This window comes from Geotrypetes seraphini, chromosome 11 (assembly GCF_902459505.1).
Source record: "Geotrypetes seraphini chromosome 11, aGeoSer1.1, whole genome shotgun sequence".
NCBI classification, from domain to species: domain Eukaryota; kingdom Metazoa; phylum Chordata; class Amphibia; order Gymnophiona; family Dermophiidae; genus Geotrypetes; species Geotrypetes seraphini.
In genome coordinates this window covers 127,243,905-127,260,147 of record NC_047094.1, presented here as the reverse complement: position 1 = coordinate 127,260,147, position 16,243 = coordinate 127,243,905, and the positions used below count along the sequence as shown (strand labels likewise).

Genomic DNA, 16,243 nt, shown 5'->3' with positions numbered 1-16,243 from the left:
CCGCACAATGTGCGGCGGTGGCCAAAAAAGCAAATAAGATGCTTGGAATTATTTAAAAAGGGATGGTTAACAAGACTAAGAATGTTATAATGCCCCTGTATCGCTCCATGGTGCAACCTCATCTGGAGTATTGCATTCAGTTCTGGTCTCCTTATCTCAAGAAAGATATAGTGGCGCTGGAAAAGGTTCAAAGAAGAGTAACTTATTTGGTAAAGGGAATGGAACTCCTCTTGGTTAGGGTTCTTCAGCTTGGAAAAGAGACGGTTGAGGGGAGATATGATTATTTGCTTATTTGTAATAAAACAGTTGAAAATTAAAATAGCAAGTTTTTCTTATGGATGTTGAGCTGATTAAGCATGCCATTTAGTAGTACACTGGAATATGTGCTGTGAGAACAGTACAGAGCTCTTTTTTTGATCTGGGATTGTGGATGGGGAATAGATAGGACCGCTTGTCTGTCAATCAGTGTCTATGGATGGGGAATCTCTGAAGGAGTTTTGTTGATCGAGGGTAGGGAGCAACTAGGAAAACTTTTTTTTAGCTGGTTAGTGGAAGGGGAGAGGGAGAAGAACTCTTTCTATAATTTAACGTATCCAGAGGACTTTCAACATAGAAATAAAGAGAAAAAAATACAACTCTGTAATTTTATATATTTCTAATCATTTATTGCATACACAAACAAGTATCATATTAATTAGGCTGAACAATTATAATGGCACGCAGATATGTTATATTTAACAAAACAAAATCAAGCAATGAAGGAAAAAAAAAAAAAAAACCACTCGTAATTGAAAATCTGTGTTTTACAGGAAGGAGAACAATTGAAAGAATAGGAAATATTTAAAATGGCCGTCATAAACTAATTTTTCACAGTAGTAGCAAGAGCTTCAGTGAAATAATGCCAGGCTTACAGAACATTGGTTAAGCAAATCATAAGTTCAGTTCTAATAATCTGTTTGTTCATTATTTGTAGATTTGTACACTCGATGTGTTTCAATGCTGTAAAAAAAAAAAAAAAAAAAAAAGAGGACAGTTAAATCAGAACAACAAGTCCAAGTGTGCATGCAGTAAACTGACAGGCATTTGACCTCTATATCTGGAGAGAGAGAAAGAGGCAGTAAATCCCCACCTGACCTGTTTCCTTCTTTGTTCTACATAGCTTCGCACACACTAAAGAGGATATATGCAACTGTCAGAAGTGAATGCTGGCAAAAATCTGTAATAAAGTATGGGTCTGTTTTATGGGACATCTAACTTTGAAGACCCGGAACTAATGCAGTCTTTTAAAGCTATTTTACAAATGCCTCAATGTGCTTTTATACAAATGGGCTTCCACAACCAGCTCCATTAGTGTCCAAATGCCAACGTACAAATTTAAACCTGCTCCAAACTTGCTGTAAGTATGTACATATATCACTACATTTTACATGTTGTGTGTATATTGCAACTCCACCTCTGCACCACCCAGACTATGATCCTGCGAATGAATATATACAAATTGCAGCTCTACACTCTCGAGGAGCGTAGGGAGAGGGGAGACATGATTGAGACATTTAAGTACATCACGGGACGGGTCGAGGTGGAAGATGATATCTTTCTTCTCAAAGGACCCTCGAACACAAGAGGACATCTGCTCAAACTCAGGGGAGGGGAAGTTTCGTGGAGATGTCAGGAAGTACTTCTTCACGGAAAGAGTGATAGAGCATTGGAACAAGCTTCCAGTACAGGTGATCGAGGCCCGCAGCATCCCAGACTTCAAGAATAAATGGGATACCTATGTGGGATCCCTGCGAGGGTCATACCAATGAATAGGGTCACTAGGGTATAGACTTAATAGAGCGGGTCAGTAGAGTGGCAGTATGATCTGACTTAAGGGGGCCAGTAGACTTAAAAGGGTGGGTCAATGGTGTGGGCAGACTTGATGGGCTGTAGCCCTTATCTGCCGTCATCTTGTAAATGCCTGCGCCTAACTTCTGCACAGATCAGGTGTATTCTATGATCTGTGATCCGTCCATGCCCCTCCCATGGCCCCTTTTGAGATCCATGCATTAGAATTTAAATACACCACTTTATAGAATAAGCTCACAAAGCTGTGCGTGTGAATTTTAATTATTGCCAAAAAAATGCTTCTTAGTGGCCAATTATTGGTGCCAATTGGCTTGTTAAACAATTTGGCCACCACTTTAATCACCGTATATATAAGCCAGGGGAGAAGGCGTAAAAATAAACATACACTTCTGTGCACATACTTTTTACACACACGGTTACACAATTTTATAAAAGCCCATTTCTGTGTGTAAGCTTTATACAAATACTCTTCTATTCCCTGGTAAAGAGGGAGCTAAATTAATTTCCCCAATTATCATTGACAACATACCACTCATAACAACTTCAACTATAAAAATTTTAGGGGTCCTTATAGATAACAAGCTTACTTTCCGACCGCAAATAAGTGCTCTGGTTAAAAACTGTTTTTACAAACTAAGAATGATTCGATCATTGACCCCTTTTCTTGAAACCAGTTCTCTCAACATTTTGATCCATTCACTCATAATTTCAAAAATAGATTATTGCAATTCACTTTTAAAAGGTATATATCACAAAGATTTGAAACGTCTGCAACTAATTCAAAATACGGCAATTAAGTTAATCTACAGAGCAACAAAGTATGACCACGTCACTCCTCTGTTAAAAGATGCCCACTGGTTACCCATCTCACACAGGATAACTTACAAAATTGCCCTTTTGACATTTAAAACTATGCAGACTAATTCCCCAGCTTTTATTGATCGAATATTGATTCCCTATGATCCACCAAGATCTTTAAGATCCATAACCCAATCCAATTTAAATATCCCCTCCTTAAAAATAATCGGTACACGTCGAACCTCTATTTTCTCTGTAACAGCTCCTACTATTTGGAATGCTCTTCCGCTTTATCTAAAAACAGAAAATAATTTAAAAACGTTTAAAAGTAGCTTAAAATGTTTCCTTTTTAAAGATGCTTTTAATTGAAGTGGTTATTTCATCATTTTTTTTTTTCTCTCTTCTTTTCTTTTCCCTTTTCTCTCCTTCTTTTTTCTCCATTAAGTCCTGCCCTTTTGTTTTTTTCCCTTAATGTCTCTCTCATTTACTATAATTATTGTATTTCCTCCCTTTTTCCTTCATGTATCGTTTGTTAGTGCGTCCTTATTTAACCTAGTACGTGTTGTAGTTCGTCTAATAATTTTGTATTTTCGTTTTTTTTTTTAAAAAAGTTTGTTTTAATGATAATTCTGTTTGTTACAATGTTATTTTATCAAGTGCTTTGTACAACGCTTTGCAGAATCGATAAAGCGTTTAATCAAGAAACTAATTAAACAATAAACAATACAGTTACCCCCTCTGAGGGTAATTCTGTGAGGAGGCACCTGGCTGTCTCTTTTCTTATGGAATGCTAGAATTAAGTGGCTGGAAATGTACCTATATTTAAGGCATGGGCATTTATATCAGTTATGCAGTACAGCTGGAATAAATGCTTGCATTTAGACTGCAAAAGAATCACATGTACATACAAGATTTATGGAAATGAGTACATTAAAAGCCTGGTGGAACTACCCCATCCCATGTGACTCATTAGCCTTAAATTTCCAACATAACAGTGCTAAGTCGTGGGCAGCCCTAGACATTTTGCCAGGTTCACTCAGTGGTAGCTATGTCTAGGGCTGCCCACGACTACCTGCTCTCCATCCCATTTTTACCTGTCTCCCTTCCTGACACCTCCCGCTGTGTCAGGTATCAGTATCAAATCTTTCCTATTGTACGGGTGAGTATCAGCTTGAGGCCTTTCCCCCTCTGCCAAGTCCCGCAGTCCTTGCAGCTGTTCGGCATAATATGAAACACTTCTGCCTGCACCCGGCTCTGCTACGGCTTCTCTCTATTGTTCTACCCACAGGAAGTGAAATCAAAGGAGCAGAACAACAGAGAGAAGGCCCCAATGAGGCAGAAGTATTTACATTGCTACCTCTGCCGGTCAGCCACCATGACTCTGGAGGACCACGCTGGTGGGGCTACAAGATGACATTAACCTTTTAGGGGGTAGGAGAGAGATGAATGACCCATAAGGAGGTGGGGGAGAGGACAAAGTGCTGGCAGACTCGTATAGGTAAGAAAGCAACAGGAGACAGATGAATGGGGTAGGGGGTGAAGTGGAAAAAGAGAGAGAGGGAGGGGGAAGAGATTCTGGATTCATGGGAAAAATGGAGAGAAGACAAAGAGACAGAGAGCGGGACCAAAAAAGAGAAATTGGGGTGGGGGGGGGTCAAGGGTAAGGTGTAGGAGGAAGAGAAAAGAGATGACATGGGAGGAACAAGGACATAGACACAAGATGCAAGGCATGGAGGAAGCATAAGGGACAGGGAACATAGTGGGGCAATGCTAGATATTGGAGGGGAGGAGAAGAGGATAGGGACACAGAGGTAAGATGTTGGATAGGATGGATATAGTGGACACACAGAGGAAATGTCAAAAGGACAGAAGACCCTGAAAAGTGTTAAGAAGAAAAACCGAGAAAACAAAAACAATATTCAGACAATAAAGGTAGACCAAATGATTTTTTTTCTGAATGTATTAATTGGAATGTGTCCATTTTGGGCAATGTGCATCTCTGAATTCTTGTATTTCAGTTTCTATAACTATGACAGGTTTTCTATATAGGTGTAGAGTGTGTTTGCTTTTGCAAGGTTTGTTTACCTGAACTCTGCAGGGGTTTACACTCCTCCTCCCCACATCCACACTACCTTGGCAGTGATGGTATTATAGGGGGCCCCATCTTAAATTTTCCACCTGAGGCTCATTCAGTCCTAGCTACACCACTGGCTCCAGTCATGTCTTAAATGAGCCATAGCATATGTACATTTCATAAACTTATGCTCTTCAGCTCACATGCCTAAATGCATTTGTTACACACATTTGCTCTGTTCCCAGCCCCTGTTTTTATTCTCCACATCAGGAAGCTTGATATCTTGCACTCTCCCAACCCCTCCACCCACCCCCCTTACCTTCCCTCCAATGCACTATAAACCTTGCCTTTCTAGCTAGAAGTGTGGAAGATGCTCCTTCTGGCTGGGACAGGTCCCGTTCCCTCTTTTGGACCAGCCTACCTCCTGTGATGCAACTTTCTGTTTTTGGTGGGCTGGCCAAAACAGAGGGAAGAAGGCCTGCACCAGCTGGAAGTAGCATCTTCAATGGTCTGCTTCTTATTGGAGGTAATTTTATAAAGGATTTTCTGGCTGTTCTAAATGGAGTGGAGAAGAGTGGCCTAATGGTTAGGACTGTTGCCTCAGCACCCTGAGGTCCTGAGTTAGATCCTAGCCTGCTTCCTGTGACTTTGGCCATATCACTTAACCCTCCACGCCCCAAGTACAACAGTTAGATTTTGAGCTTGCTGGGACAGATAAGGAAAATACTTAAGAGTACCTGATTACTATTTAATATTGTAAACCATTTTGGTTGAATTTCTTCATGAAACAGTGGTTAATAAATCACAATAAATAAAATTGTCTGGCATTATATATGTGTAAAAGTACTGTATTAGTTATAATAAAACAGTGCATATATCTATGCAAGCCATAAGTAGACATTTTCATGGATATCGTATAGAGCAGGAGCAGAGTTGGGATGTACATGTCTATTTTATAAAGTATATGGTACACACTTAACTGCAGTTAACTTGCAGCCCTACTCTAACTCTGCAATTAATATATTAATTATTTATTGTGATTTTAAAAATGAATTGTCTCCTCCAAACATTTCTTATGCTCTCTTCTATTTCTAAATCCTTTCCTTGACATGATTTGGCATCACCTCCTCTCATGCCAGTCTACCTTAAAAGTGGCACAATTTGAAGACTAAACAAAGGAACCGTTTACATTTAGAGCATTTGGAAATGCTAATGTGTGTTAAGAGTCACCTTCAAGATGGAGGCTCAACAGATCTTGACCTTGGAGAGGGTAAACAACCTGTCTTTATCTACTAAGTCTATTCCCTTCATTATCTTGAATGTTTCGATCTTGTCCCCTCTCAGTCTCATTTTTTCAAGAGAGAAGAGGCCCAGTTTCTCTAATCTCTCGCTTTATGGCAACTCCTCCAGCCCCTTAACCATTTTAGTCGCTCTTCTCTGGACCCTTTCGAGTAGTACTGTGTCTTTCTTTATGTACGGTGACCAGTGCTAGATGCAATATTCCAGGTGAGGGCGTTCATGGCCCAATACAGCGGCATGATAACATTCTCCGATCTGTTCGTGATCCCCTTCTTAATCATTCCTAGCATTCTGTTTGCCCTTCTCGCCCCCACCGCGCATTGTGCGGACGGCTTCATCGACTTGTCGACCAGTACTCCCAAGCCTCTTTCCTGGGGGGTCTCTCCAAGTACCTCACCGGATATCCTGTATTCATGTATAAGATTTTTGTTACCGACATGCATCATCTTACACTTATTCACGTTGAACCTCATTTGCCATGTCACGGCCCATTTCTCGAGCGTGTTTATGTCACATTGCAGGTCTTTGTAATCCTCCCGCGTCTTTACTACTTTGAATAACTTCATGTCGTCTGCAAATTTAATCACCTCACTCATCGTATGCATTTCCAGATCGTTTATGAATATATTGAAGAGCACGGGTCCAAGCATCGAACCCTGTGGCACTTCACTCATGACGCTTTTAAAGTCCAAGTATTGTCCATTTACCCCCACTCCCTGTTTCCTATCCGCCAGCCAGTTTTTAATCCACATGAGTATTTCACCCTCGATTCCATGGCTCACAATTTTTCGAAGTAGTCATTCATGCGGAACCTTGTCGAACGTCTTCTGAAAATCCAGATATACAATGTCGACAGAGTCACCCTTGTCTTTCTGCCTGTTTACTCTCTAGAAGAAGTGCAGCAAGTTCGTCAAACAAGATCTTCCTTTGCTGAAGCCGTGCTGGCTGGTCCTCATTAGATTGTGTCTGTCAAGGTGATCAATGATGCGGTCCTTTATCAGCGCCTCTCAGTGGCGAACCAAGGGGGACGCCTTAGGTGGGGTGCACAGCTGACCAGGTCCGGGTCATATGGTGACGGTCCGTGCAGGGCTGGCAAGATCGCATTGGGGCCATTGGCAGCATCTGGGCTGCAGTGGCAATGAGCGGCATCGGCAGCCCTACCGCGATGCAATTCATGATCAGCAATGCCTGCCCCCCCCTGCAATGACACTTAAGATCGGCAACGGGCCTCCTTCTACCCCCGGCATCAACAGCATTTCAGATCAGCAACGCGGTACTCAGTCAAAAGCTTCCCTCTGACTGAACTGCCTGGGCAGAAACAAGAAGCTGAGTCAGAGGGAAGCTTTGAACTGAGCACCGCATTGCTGATCTGAAGTTCTGTTGATGCCAGGGGTAGAAGGAGGCCTGTTGCCGATTTTAAGTGTCATCGCGAGGGCGGGGCGGGGGGCGTTGCCAATCTGGTTGCCAAAATCGGAAAGGTGAGAGGAAGAGAGAGATGGACCTGTGGTGGATGGAGAGATTGAGAGACGGGGTAGATGAGGAGAAGGGGGAGAGATAAGAAGGCAGATGATGGAAGTGGAGAGAAGGGGGAGAGAGAAGAGGGCAGATGATGAAGTGGAGAGAAGGGGAGAGAGAAGAGGGCAGATGATGAAGTGGAGAGAAGGGGAGAGAGAAGAGGGCAGATGATGGAAGTGGAGAGAAGGGTGAGAGAGAAGAGAGAAGATGATGGAAGTGGGGAAAAGGAGGAGAGAGAAGAGGGCAGATGATGGAAGTGGGGATAAGGGAAAGCAAATGCTGAATGTAAGTGGAGAAAGAGAACACATACTGGATAGAAGGAGGGATAAAGAAAAAGGACATATGCTGTATAGCGGAAGAAGATAATGAGATAGTGGAGGGGTGAAGGAAAGGGGTGGCATGCTGTGGGTAGACACAGTGAAAAGAGGGAAACTGAGGACTGCATAGTAAGAAATAATTTAATTTAGACGGAAGCAGAAAATAAAGAAGGAAGACCAGAGAAGGAAAGGGAAATGAGAAATGAAAGAGAGAACGGGGAAGGAGACAGAGATATCAGATTTGAATGGAGGAAATGAGAAGAGAGAGATGCTAAAAACCACAGGGGGGAGGGAAAGAGAGATGAAAGGATAAAGATGCCAGACATGAGAGATCAGAGGGAAGATGATGGATGCCAGACCAAAGGGAGGGTTCTAGAGGAGAGATGGCAGGGGAAGACAGATAGTTTCTGGAAGGGGCAGACAGTAGATGGAACGGGCAGATGCTGGATTGAAGAGACAGGTCAGACGCTGGAAGAAAAAGAGTGAAAAGAAGATAAAAGCAGAAACAAGAGACAACAAAAGGTAGAAAAAAATAATTTTATTTCTATTTTGTCATTGGAATATATCAGATTTGAAATATATATCCTGCTAGAGACATAACTGGGGACTGCAAAGCCCAGGCAGTGCTTCTTTAGCTAGATGGAAGGGGTAGAGAAAGAGGGTACATGATGGAAGGAGGGGATAAATAAAAGGAGGGCACATGATGGGGGGAAAGGATTGAGTTAGGGAAATACTGGAGGGGTGAAGGAAAGAGTTGGTGAGCTGTAGGTAGACAGTAAAAAAGGAAATTGATGAGAGGGTAGTAAGAACGTAATCTAAATGGATGCAGAAAATAAATTGAAAAGGAAAATAAGGGAAGAAAGGGATTGCAGAAGACAGGTGTGGGACAGGGAAGGAGAGGTGAGAGATGCCAGACCAATGGGGGTGAAAGGAGAGATGGAAGGGGGAGGCATACAGTTTCTGGAAGGGTCGTAGAAGGAGAGAAGATGCCATATAGGGGCAGAGAGACAGCAGACAGTGGTGGAAGGAAGAGAGTAACAAGAAGATGAGGAAAGCAGAAACCAGAGAAGACAAAGGTAGAACAAAAATTTTCTATTTATTTATTGCTTTAGGAGACATGTGTCACTGTTTCTGTGGTGTTGCATTGTATGCAGAGTCCAGCTTCTTGCTGGTTCAATTTAACCTTTGTCTATGTATTTCTATTTTATCCCCCCTTTTACAAAACTGTAGAGCGTTTTTTAGCGCCAGCTGTGGTGGTAGCAGCTCTGATGCTCAGAATTCACACTACAGTTTTGTAAAAGGGGGAGGGGTTAGTTTGTGATGACATATTCCATACTAGGCGGAGGTGTTTTCTGTGTTCTGTGTGTTCGAAAGACATGGTTTTCTGTTAGGATTGATCTGTACTAGTCTGGCGTGTTTAGTTTTACAGTGGGTGTATTGATGTTGTACTGCTCACTGTGGTATGTAAGATGCTGCCTTTTCCTAGGTACTCATGTGTGATGTGTGGCTTGTTACTAAAAATCATGTTTTTCGTACAGATGGGGGTTGGTGTCAAAAAATGATGGGCCACGGGTGTCACATATGCTAGGTACGCCACTGGCGCCTCAACCATGTTTCCCGGTACCGAGGTCAGACTCACCGGTCAGTAGTTTCCCGGATCTCCCCTCGAACCTTTCTTGAAGATCGGCGTAACATACAGTGTGAGGATCATCTTAAATGGACTCTCTACCCTACTTAAACTGCTTGCTCCAAAATTTAACTTTAAAGGATGATGGAGTAGACTTACCATAAACTGCAGTCATGTGTTCATGGATATCCTTTGGCTTTTTCCATTCTTTTATGAGAAATTTTATCACTGAATGGTGCTCCCAATCTAACAGTTTCTTATTTGATTTGCATGAGGACTCTCCTGACATCCTATCTCTTGGAATATTAGACTCACACTGAGCTGTAACTGTAATCTTGAGTAATCTTGAGACATGTCACAACATGCACAGACTAGTGTCAACACACTTTCTACTTTCTTTCATATTCAGGTAGATACATTATTGAACATCTGTGAGCAATTTAACATATCACTTTTGTACATAGTCCCCATGCAAGACGATGCATTTGTTGCATTGTTCAACTACCTTCTGCATTCCTGCAGAAAAGAAGTTTTGGCTGCTTCTGAAGCCAGGTGAGCACCGCTTCCTTTACTTCATCATGCTTTGTCTTTTGCTTTACTGGTTACAGTGATGCACCTATGTCTCATCACTGGTGACAATTCTCTCCAGAATACTTGGATCTTATTCATACCACCTGAGGAACTGGGTCACAACCTCCACACACTGTTTGTGCAGATCAGTAAGCTTTTGGGGAACTCGTGCACAGACTTTCCTGTATCCCATGCCATCATTCATTATGGCAAATGCAGATCCAAAGCTGATAATTAAATTTGCAGCCAATTGAGACACCGTTATCCATTGATCTTCTCTAATCAAGGCATCTACCCTGTCAATGTGCTCTTGAGTTCGATGTTGATGGGCAACCAGAACAACCTTCATTGATTATACCAGTTCTTCCCACTTTAAATCTTTTTACCCACTCATAAACCTTTTGTTGATTCATGGTGCTATGTCCATAATGAATCAATATCTGATGGAGAATTTCCACAGGTTTCACTACCCAAAGAAAGTGTACAAATTGTGACCAGTCAGACATGATGCCTGCCAAGGTCCCAGTTAGGTCAGGGGGAATAGTAAAAATGAAAACCAGGAAGGGAAATTCCAAGGTCCCTCCGGTTCCTGAGACTGACAATTTCTCCTTTGACCACCAGAGGGAGTCTGAATTGTCTGAGGAGGAGTTAGGTGATCTGTACACGAGTCACCATCGGAAGAGCCCAAGAGCCCCAGACAGGTCTGCTGACTCAAGTAGATTAGGGCGTGCCCCTAGAGTATGTAAGCCAGCAGTTGAAATCAGACAGGGAGGCCGGCTAGGGAGGAGGTTCAAACCTGCCCTCCATGAGTTTCTCCCTGGGTCAAGCAGGTGCTCTAAGCCTACCCTTATGGAAGTGGAGGAGACTGGGCAAGCTGAGGAGCTGTCTTTGCTAGAAGCGGAAGTTCCAATGGAAATACAAGAGAGCTGTGTGGAAGCAATTGCAGATCTTCCAGAAGCTATGGAGGTTGGCTTAATTACTATCTGCAAGCAGTGAGTTTTTTTTGGTTCAAGAAATTGTTTGTCTTTTGGAACTGTTTGGTTTTGAGAGCTGATTGTTTGAGCTCATAATTTTTGTTGTTTGTTATAAGGCTGAGAGTGTCAAATGAGGAGAGGTTTTGCACACCCAGAGAGGGAATTTTGAAAGCTATTAGTTGTGCTTTTGTCTTGCAAAACCTGTGACACTCTCCTTTGCCTGGCAGTGATATTTTAGGCTGCCGGAGGCTTTAACTTTGAGCACTGTGGTTTGGAGAACAAGTGTCCTGAACTTTATTTTGTTTGTTGCACTACCTGCTTGGGAGCAGGAGGTGCTAGCTCTGAGGAGAGCTGAAACCTCAGGTGCAACTGGGACTAAATTAGTACTCAGAGAAAGTTTGGACTGCTTGTTTTTTGGTGCTGTTTCATTTGGACTCTCTGTTGTATTTTGCATTACTGGAGTTTTAGCTTTTTGTCATTTTCATCTTTATTTATGAGCCACTGACTTTTATGTAGAATAAGTAAAAGTGAAATATTTTTGATTTAAACTCCATTGGTGTGTTTTGATTTTGTTGTCAAATTGGTAGCAGTGCAATCCTGCAGGGTGACTCCAGTCCGAGTCACACGTCCGTGCAATTTCAAGGTGTAACCACTAGTAGTGCTGTGGAGTTCCGATACCCGGCAGCAGAGTGGTGACAAAATACACATTGTTCTCTGATGGTGTAAGCTTGTAATGGAGTGTCCATATTTCTGACCTCATGGCTGCCACATGACTAAGGCCAAGTACTGCACTGTGTGTGAACGAACTATTCAACAGGCAATGTACGAGTGTTCTGGTTATCGCATAATTTAACAATTGCTTTTCATTTTTTTTTCACCCTCGTATAATATGTAATCTACTTTGATTGTAATCAAGGAAAAGTGATATATCAAATCCTTTTCTCTGCACATATTTTGCATGTAAATTTTAACACCTTATTTACAAAACTATCCTCATGGTGCTTCAAGATGGATGGCATGGAGTTTGGTATTGGTGATAGAAGAGGCTCAGATAATAACAGCTTGAAAAATGAACAGAATTTAGAAGGATAAAGAATAGGAGAGGACAGGTAATGAGAATCCAGAATGAATACACTGGTAGATAAGTAGGAGAATATTGAGCTGTAAGAGGACGTGAATGGAGAGCCAATGTAGCGATTCAGCAAGAAAAGGTACCATATATGGTTGTGCAGACAATAGATGAAGATAAGTCTTGCACCTGCAGTGTTAATAGGCTGTAGTGAAAAAAGATAATTCAGTGGGAGACCTCTGAGGAGCAGGGAGCAATAGTATAACAGGTAAGTAATGACTGGGATAAAGACTTTTGCAGAGTGCTCAGAATGGATGGTGGCTCTGCTGCTTCAAAAGACAGGTACTTCTGACTCACCTTTAGATACCTCCCATCTGAATCCATGCAGCCACAATGCTCCTCAGTCACACAGCTTTCCCTATCCCAGAAATATCCAGGGTTACACTCACAGCCTTCAAAGCATTGACCAGTACAGGTAGAGGGACCATTAATGCCAGCACAGGTGAAATCACAAGTACGTGTGCACTGCTCATAGTGACTGTTGAGAGGACAGCTGAGAGCTGGAATAGAAGAAAAAGATGTGTAGAGCTGAAAGCAAACATTTACACAAATCACATTATTTTATTACTGCTGTATTGGTGGCATGCTTTTTATCACCAGTGGTGCAAAGGTCAAACCTACCTCTGTTGCCCATTTAAAATCTAAGGGGTAGATATTCAAAGTGATTTAAGTGCCCAGGAGAGGCTCCTGGCCATTTAAATCGCTTGTGAGGGAGATCTGGAGATATTCAGCAGCACTTAACTGGTTAATGGACTGAATATCTCCACTAACCGGCCATCCCCTATCCAGCTACGTGGGGGGGGGGGGGGGAGAGGGAGTTGCGTGGGTGGAATGGCAATATAGCTGGTTAGTGGCAATATTCAGTCTGCTAATCAGTTGCATAAAGTAAGGACAGAAAAAAAAAAAAAACAGTCCTCACTTTTATGCAATGAGCCAGGCAGGCCCTAGCATTCAGTATCAAGGGTTATTTTGGCCCATGACTGGAAGAAGCTTGCTAACTGCTTACTGCTCTGGAATGACTATCAGGCCCTATGAACTTTAGGGCAAGTTACTGCTTGATTCTGTAAGTAATTTTTATGTAAAGTACACCAATATAAAGTACTATATAAATTCCAAAATAAATTATTTAAAAAATAAAATCACAAGTGAAGGTAAGGATATCTCAGATGTCTTTTCCTTGCTCTAACATTCAACTGGGTGGGATGACTTGCTTGCTAAAGTGTTGGAAGCAGTTAGCATGTGATTTAGAGCCCAGTGACAATTTCCACTCCACCACAACACCACATGCTAATTTGTGCAGGAATCGCTTTCTGCAGTAGGAGGCACAAAATGAAAAGGAATTTGCATATAGCTTATACCTTTCTCAGAAGTTAGAGGTGAGCTGCATTCTAGTACAATAGATATCTTTCTGTCACCAGAAATTTACAATCTGATTTTGCACATGAGGCAACTTACATAATATCAAAAGGATATGGGATATGAATCTGCCTTTTCTAGTTCTCAGCCTTCTTTAACCATTAGGCTATAAGAGAAGGGGCATAATATGGATGTGAATGGTACCTTACAGGTAAGTTAACATTTGCCTTCAACACTGATGATGCAACAGATGCACCTACCACCTCCTACCATGAACCCCCTCCTCCCACCATGACAAACAGCAATACTCTCCCTTTCCTTAAACTCCCTGACCATAGGAGCCAACTCTGGGAGAGCCATGAGGTGCTTAGCACCTCCAAAATTAAGCAAACTCCTTTCTTATGTCCAGAGAAGGGTAATTTATAATGCATTTGGTACTCCCAATCATTATGAAATGGTGATGCCTTTATCCCTGGCTCTTAGAAAATTAAAGAGTCATGGGATAGGTGGCAAAGTTCAGTTGTGGATTAGGAATTGGTTATCGGATAGAAAATAGAGGGTAGGGTTAAATGGTCATTTTTCTCAATGGAAGAGAGTAAACAGTGGAGTGCCGCAGGGGTCTGTACTGGGATCGGTGCTATTTAACTTATTTATAAATGATCTGGAAACTGGAACGACGAGTGAGGTGATTAAATGTGCAGATGACACTAAACTGTTCAAAGTTGTTAAAACGCATGCAGATTGTGAAAAATTGCAGGCGGACCTTAGGAAATTGGAAGACTGGGCGTCCAAGTGGCAGATGAAATTTAATGTGGACAAATGCAAAGTGATGCACATTGAGAAGAATAACCTGAATCACAGTTACTTGATGCTAGGGTCCACCTTGAGGGTTAGCGCCCAAGAAAAAGATCTGGGTATCATTGTAGACAATACAATGAAACCTTCTGCCCAATGTACGGCTGTGGTCAAAAAAGCAAATAGGATGCTGGGAATTATTAAAAAAGGGATGGTTAACTAGACTAAGAATGTCATAATGTCCCTGTATCGCTCCATGGTGTGACCTCATATGGAGTATTGCATTCAATTCTGGTCTCCTTATCTCAAGAAAGATATAGTGGCACTAGAAAAGGTTCAAAGAAGAGCGACCAAGATGGTAAAGGAGAGGGAACTCCTCTTGTATGAGGAAAGACTAAAACGGTTAAAGCTCTTCAGCTTGGAAAAGAGACGGATTAGGGGAGATATGATTGAAGTCTACAAAATCCTGAGTGGAGTAGAACGGGTACAAATGGATCAATTTTTCACTCCATCAAAAAATTACAAAGACTAGGGGACATTTGATGAGGGGACATTCGATGGTAAGGAAGAAACTTAGAAACACTTCCAAGAAATTCCAAACGGTAGAACATGCCTGGTCTTTTTTCAAGGACACAATGAGCGAGGCGCAAAATCTGTACATCCCCAGATTCAGAAAGGGGTGCAAAAAGAGTGCAAATAGTGAAGAAAGCGATAGGCAATAAGAAAAATTCATTCAGGAAATGGAAAAAGGACAAAACTGAGGAGAACTAGAAAGAGCAGAGGAAGTATCAAAAAGAATGTCACCGTGTGGTTCGAAAAACCAAAAGAGAGTATGAAGAGAGGCTAGCCAGGGAGGCACAAAATTTCAAACCGTTCTTCAGATATGTTAAAGGGAAACAGCCGGCTAGGGAGGAGGTGGGACCACTGGACGACAGAGACAGGAAGGGAGTAGTGAAGGAGGAGAAAGAAGTCATGGAAAGACTTAACTTGTTCTTTTCGTCTGTATTTACGAACGAAGACACAACCAACATACCAGAACCTGAGCAATTCTTCAATGGAAATCAAGCAGAAAAATTAACATCCATGGAAGTGAGCAATGAAGATGTGCGCAGGCAGATAGAAAAACTAAAAACTAACAAAACCCCGGGTCCGGACGGAATCCATCCAAGGGTTCTGAAAGAATTAAAGGAGGAGATAGCGGAACTACTGCAGCAAATTTGCAACCTATCCTTGAAAACAGGAGTGATTCCGGAGGATTGGAAGATAGCCAACGTCATGCCCATCTTTAAAAAAGGATCAAGAGGTGACCCGGGAAACTACAGACCGGTGAGTCTCACCTCAGTTCCGGGGAAAATGGCAGAAGCACTGATAAAAGAAAACATCGATGAACATTTGGAAAGAAACGAACTTCTGAAAACAGGTATAATCAAGAAGGATATTATAACCAGGATGAAATAAGTCATCCTGCTGTTGTATCGGGCGATGGTGCGCCCGCATCTGGAATACTGTGTCCAATATTGGTCACCGTACCTTAGAAAGGATATGGCGTTACTCGAGAGGGTTCAGAGGAGAGCGATGTGTCTGATAAAAGGGATGGAAAACCTTTCATACGCTGAGAGATTGGAGAAACTGGGTCTCTTTTCCCTGGAGAAGAGGAGACTTAGAGGGGATATGATAGAAACTTATAAGATCATGAGGGGCATAGAGAGAGTAGAGAGGGACAGATTCTTCAAACTTTCAAAAAATAAAAGAACAAGAGGGCATTCGGAAAAGTTGAAAGGGGACAGATTCAAAACAAATGCTAGGAAGAAAGGGGGATAGAAGGGTATAAATAGAGGATCACTGCACAGGTCCTGGACCTGTTGGGCCGCCGCGCGAGCGGGCTGCTGGGCACGATGGACCCCAGGCTGACCCAGCAGAGGCATTGCTTATGTTCTTATT

At 42.2% G+C, this 16,243-nt stretch overlaps 1 protein-coding gene across 1 annotated transcript in view; it reads right to left on the bottom strand.

The window, feature by feature from the left end:
* Positions 1-640: 640 nt before the first annotated feature.
* LOC117368881 (IgGFc-binding protein-like) overlaps positions 641-16,243 on the bottom strand; it is a 143,988-nt gene continuing 128,385 nt past the window's right edge. Inside the window, exons 24-25 of the mRNA XM_033962625.1 lie at positions 12,449-12,651; positions 641-999 (exon numbers count right to left, since the gene is read on the bottom strand). Of these exons, the coding sequence (XP_033818516.1) occupies positions 994-999; positions 12,449-12,651 (209 nt within the window). The 3' untranslated portion in view covers positions 641-993. The remainder of the gene's footprint in view (positions 1,000-12,448; positions 12,652-16,243) is intronic.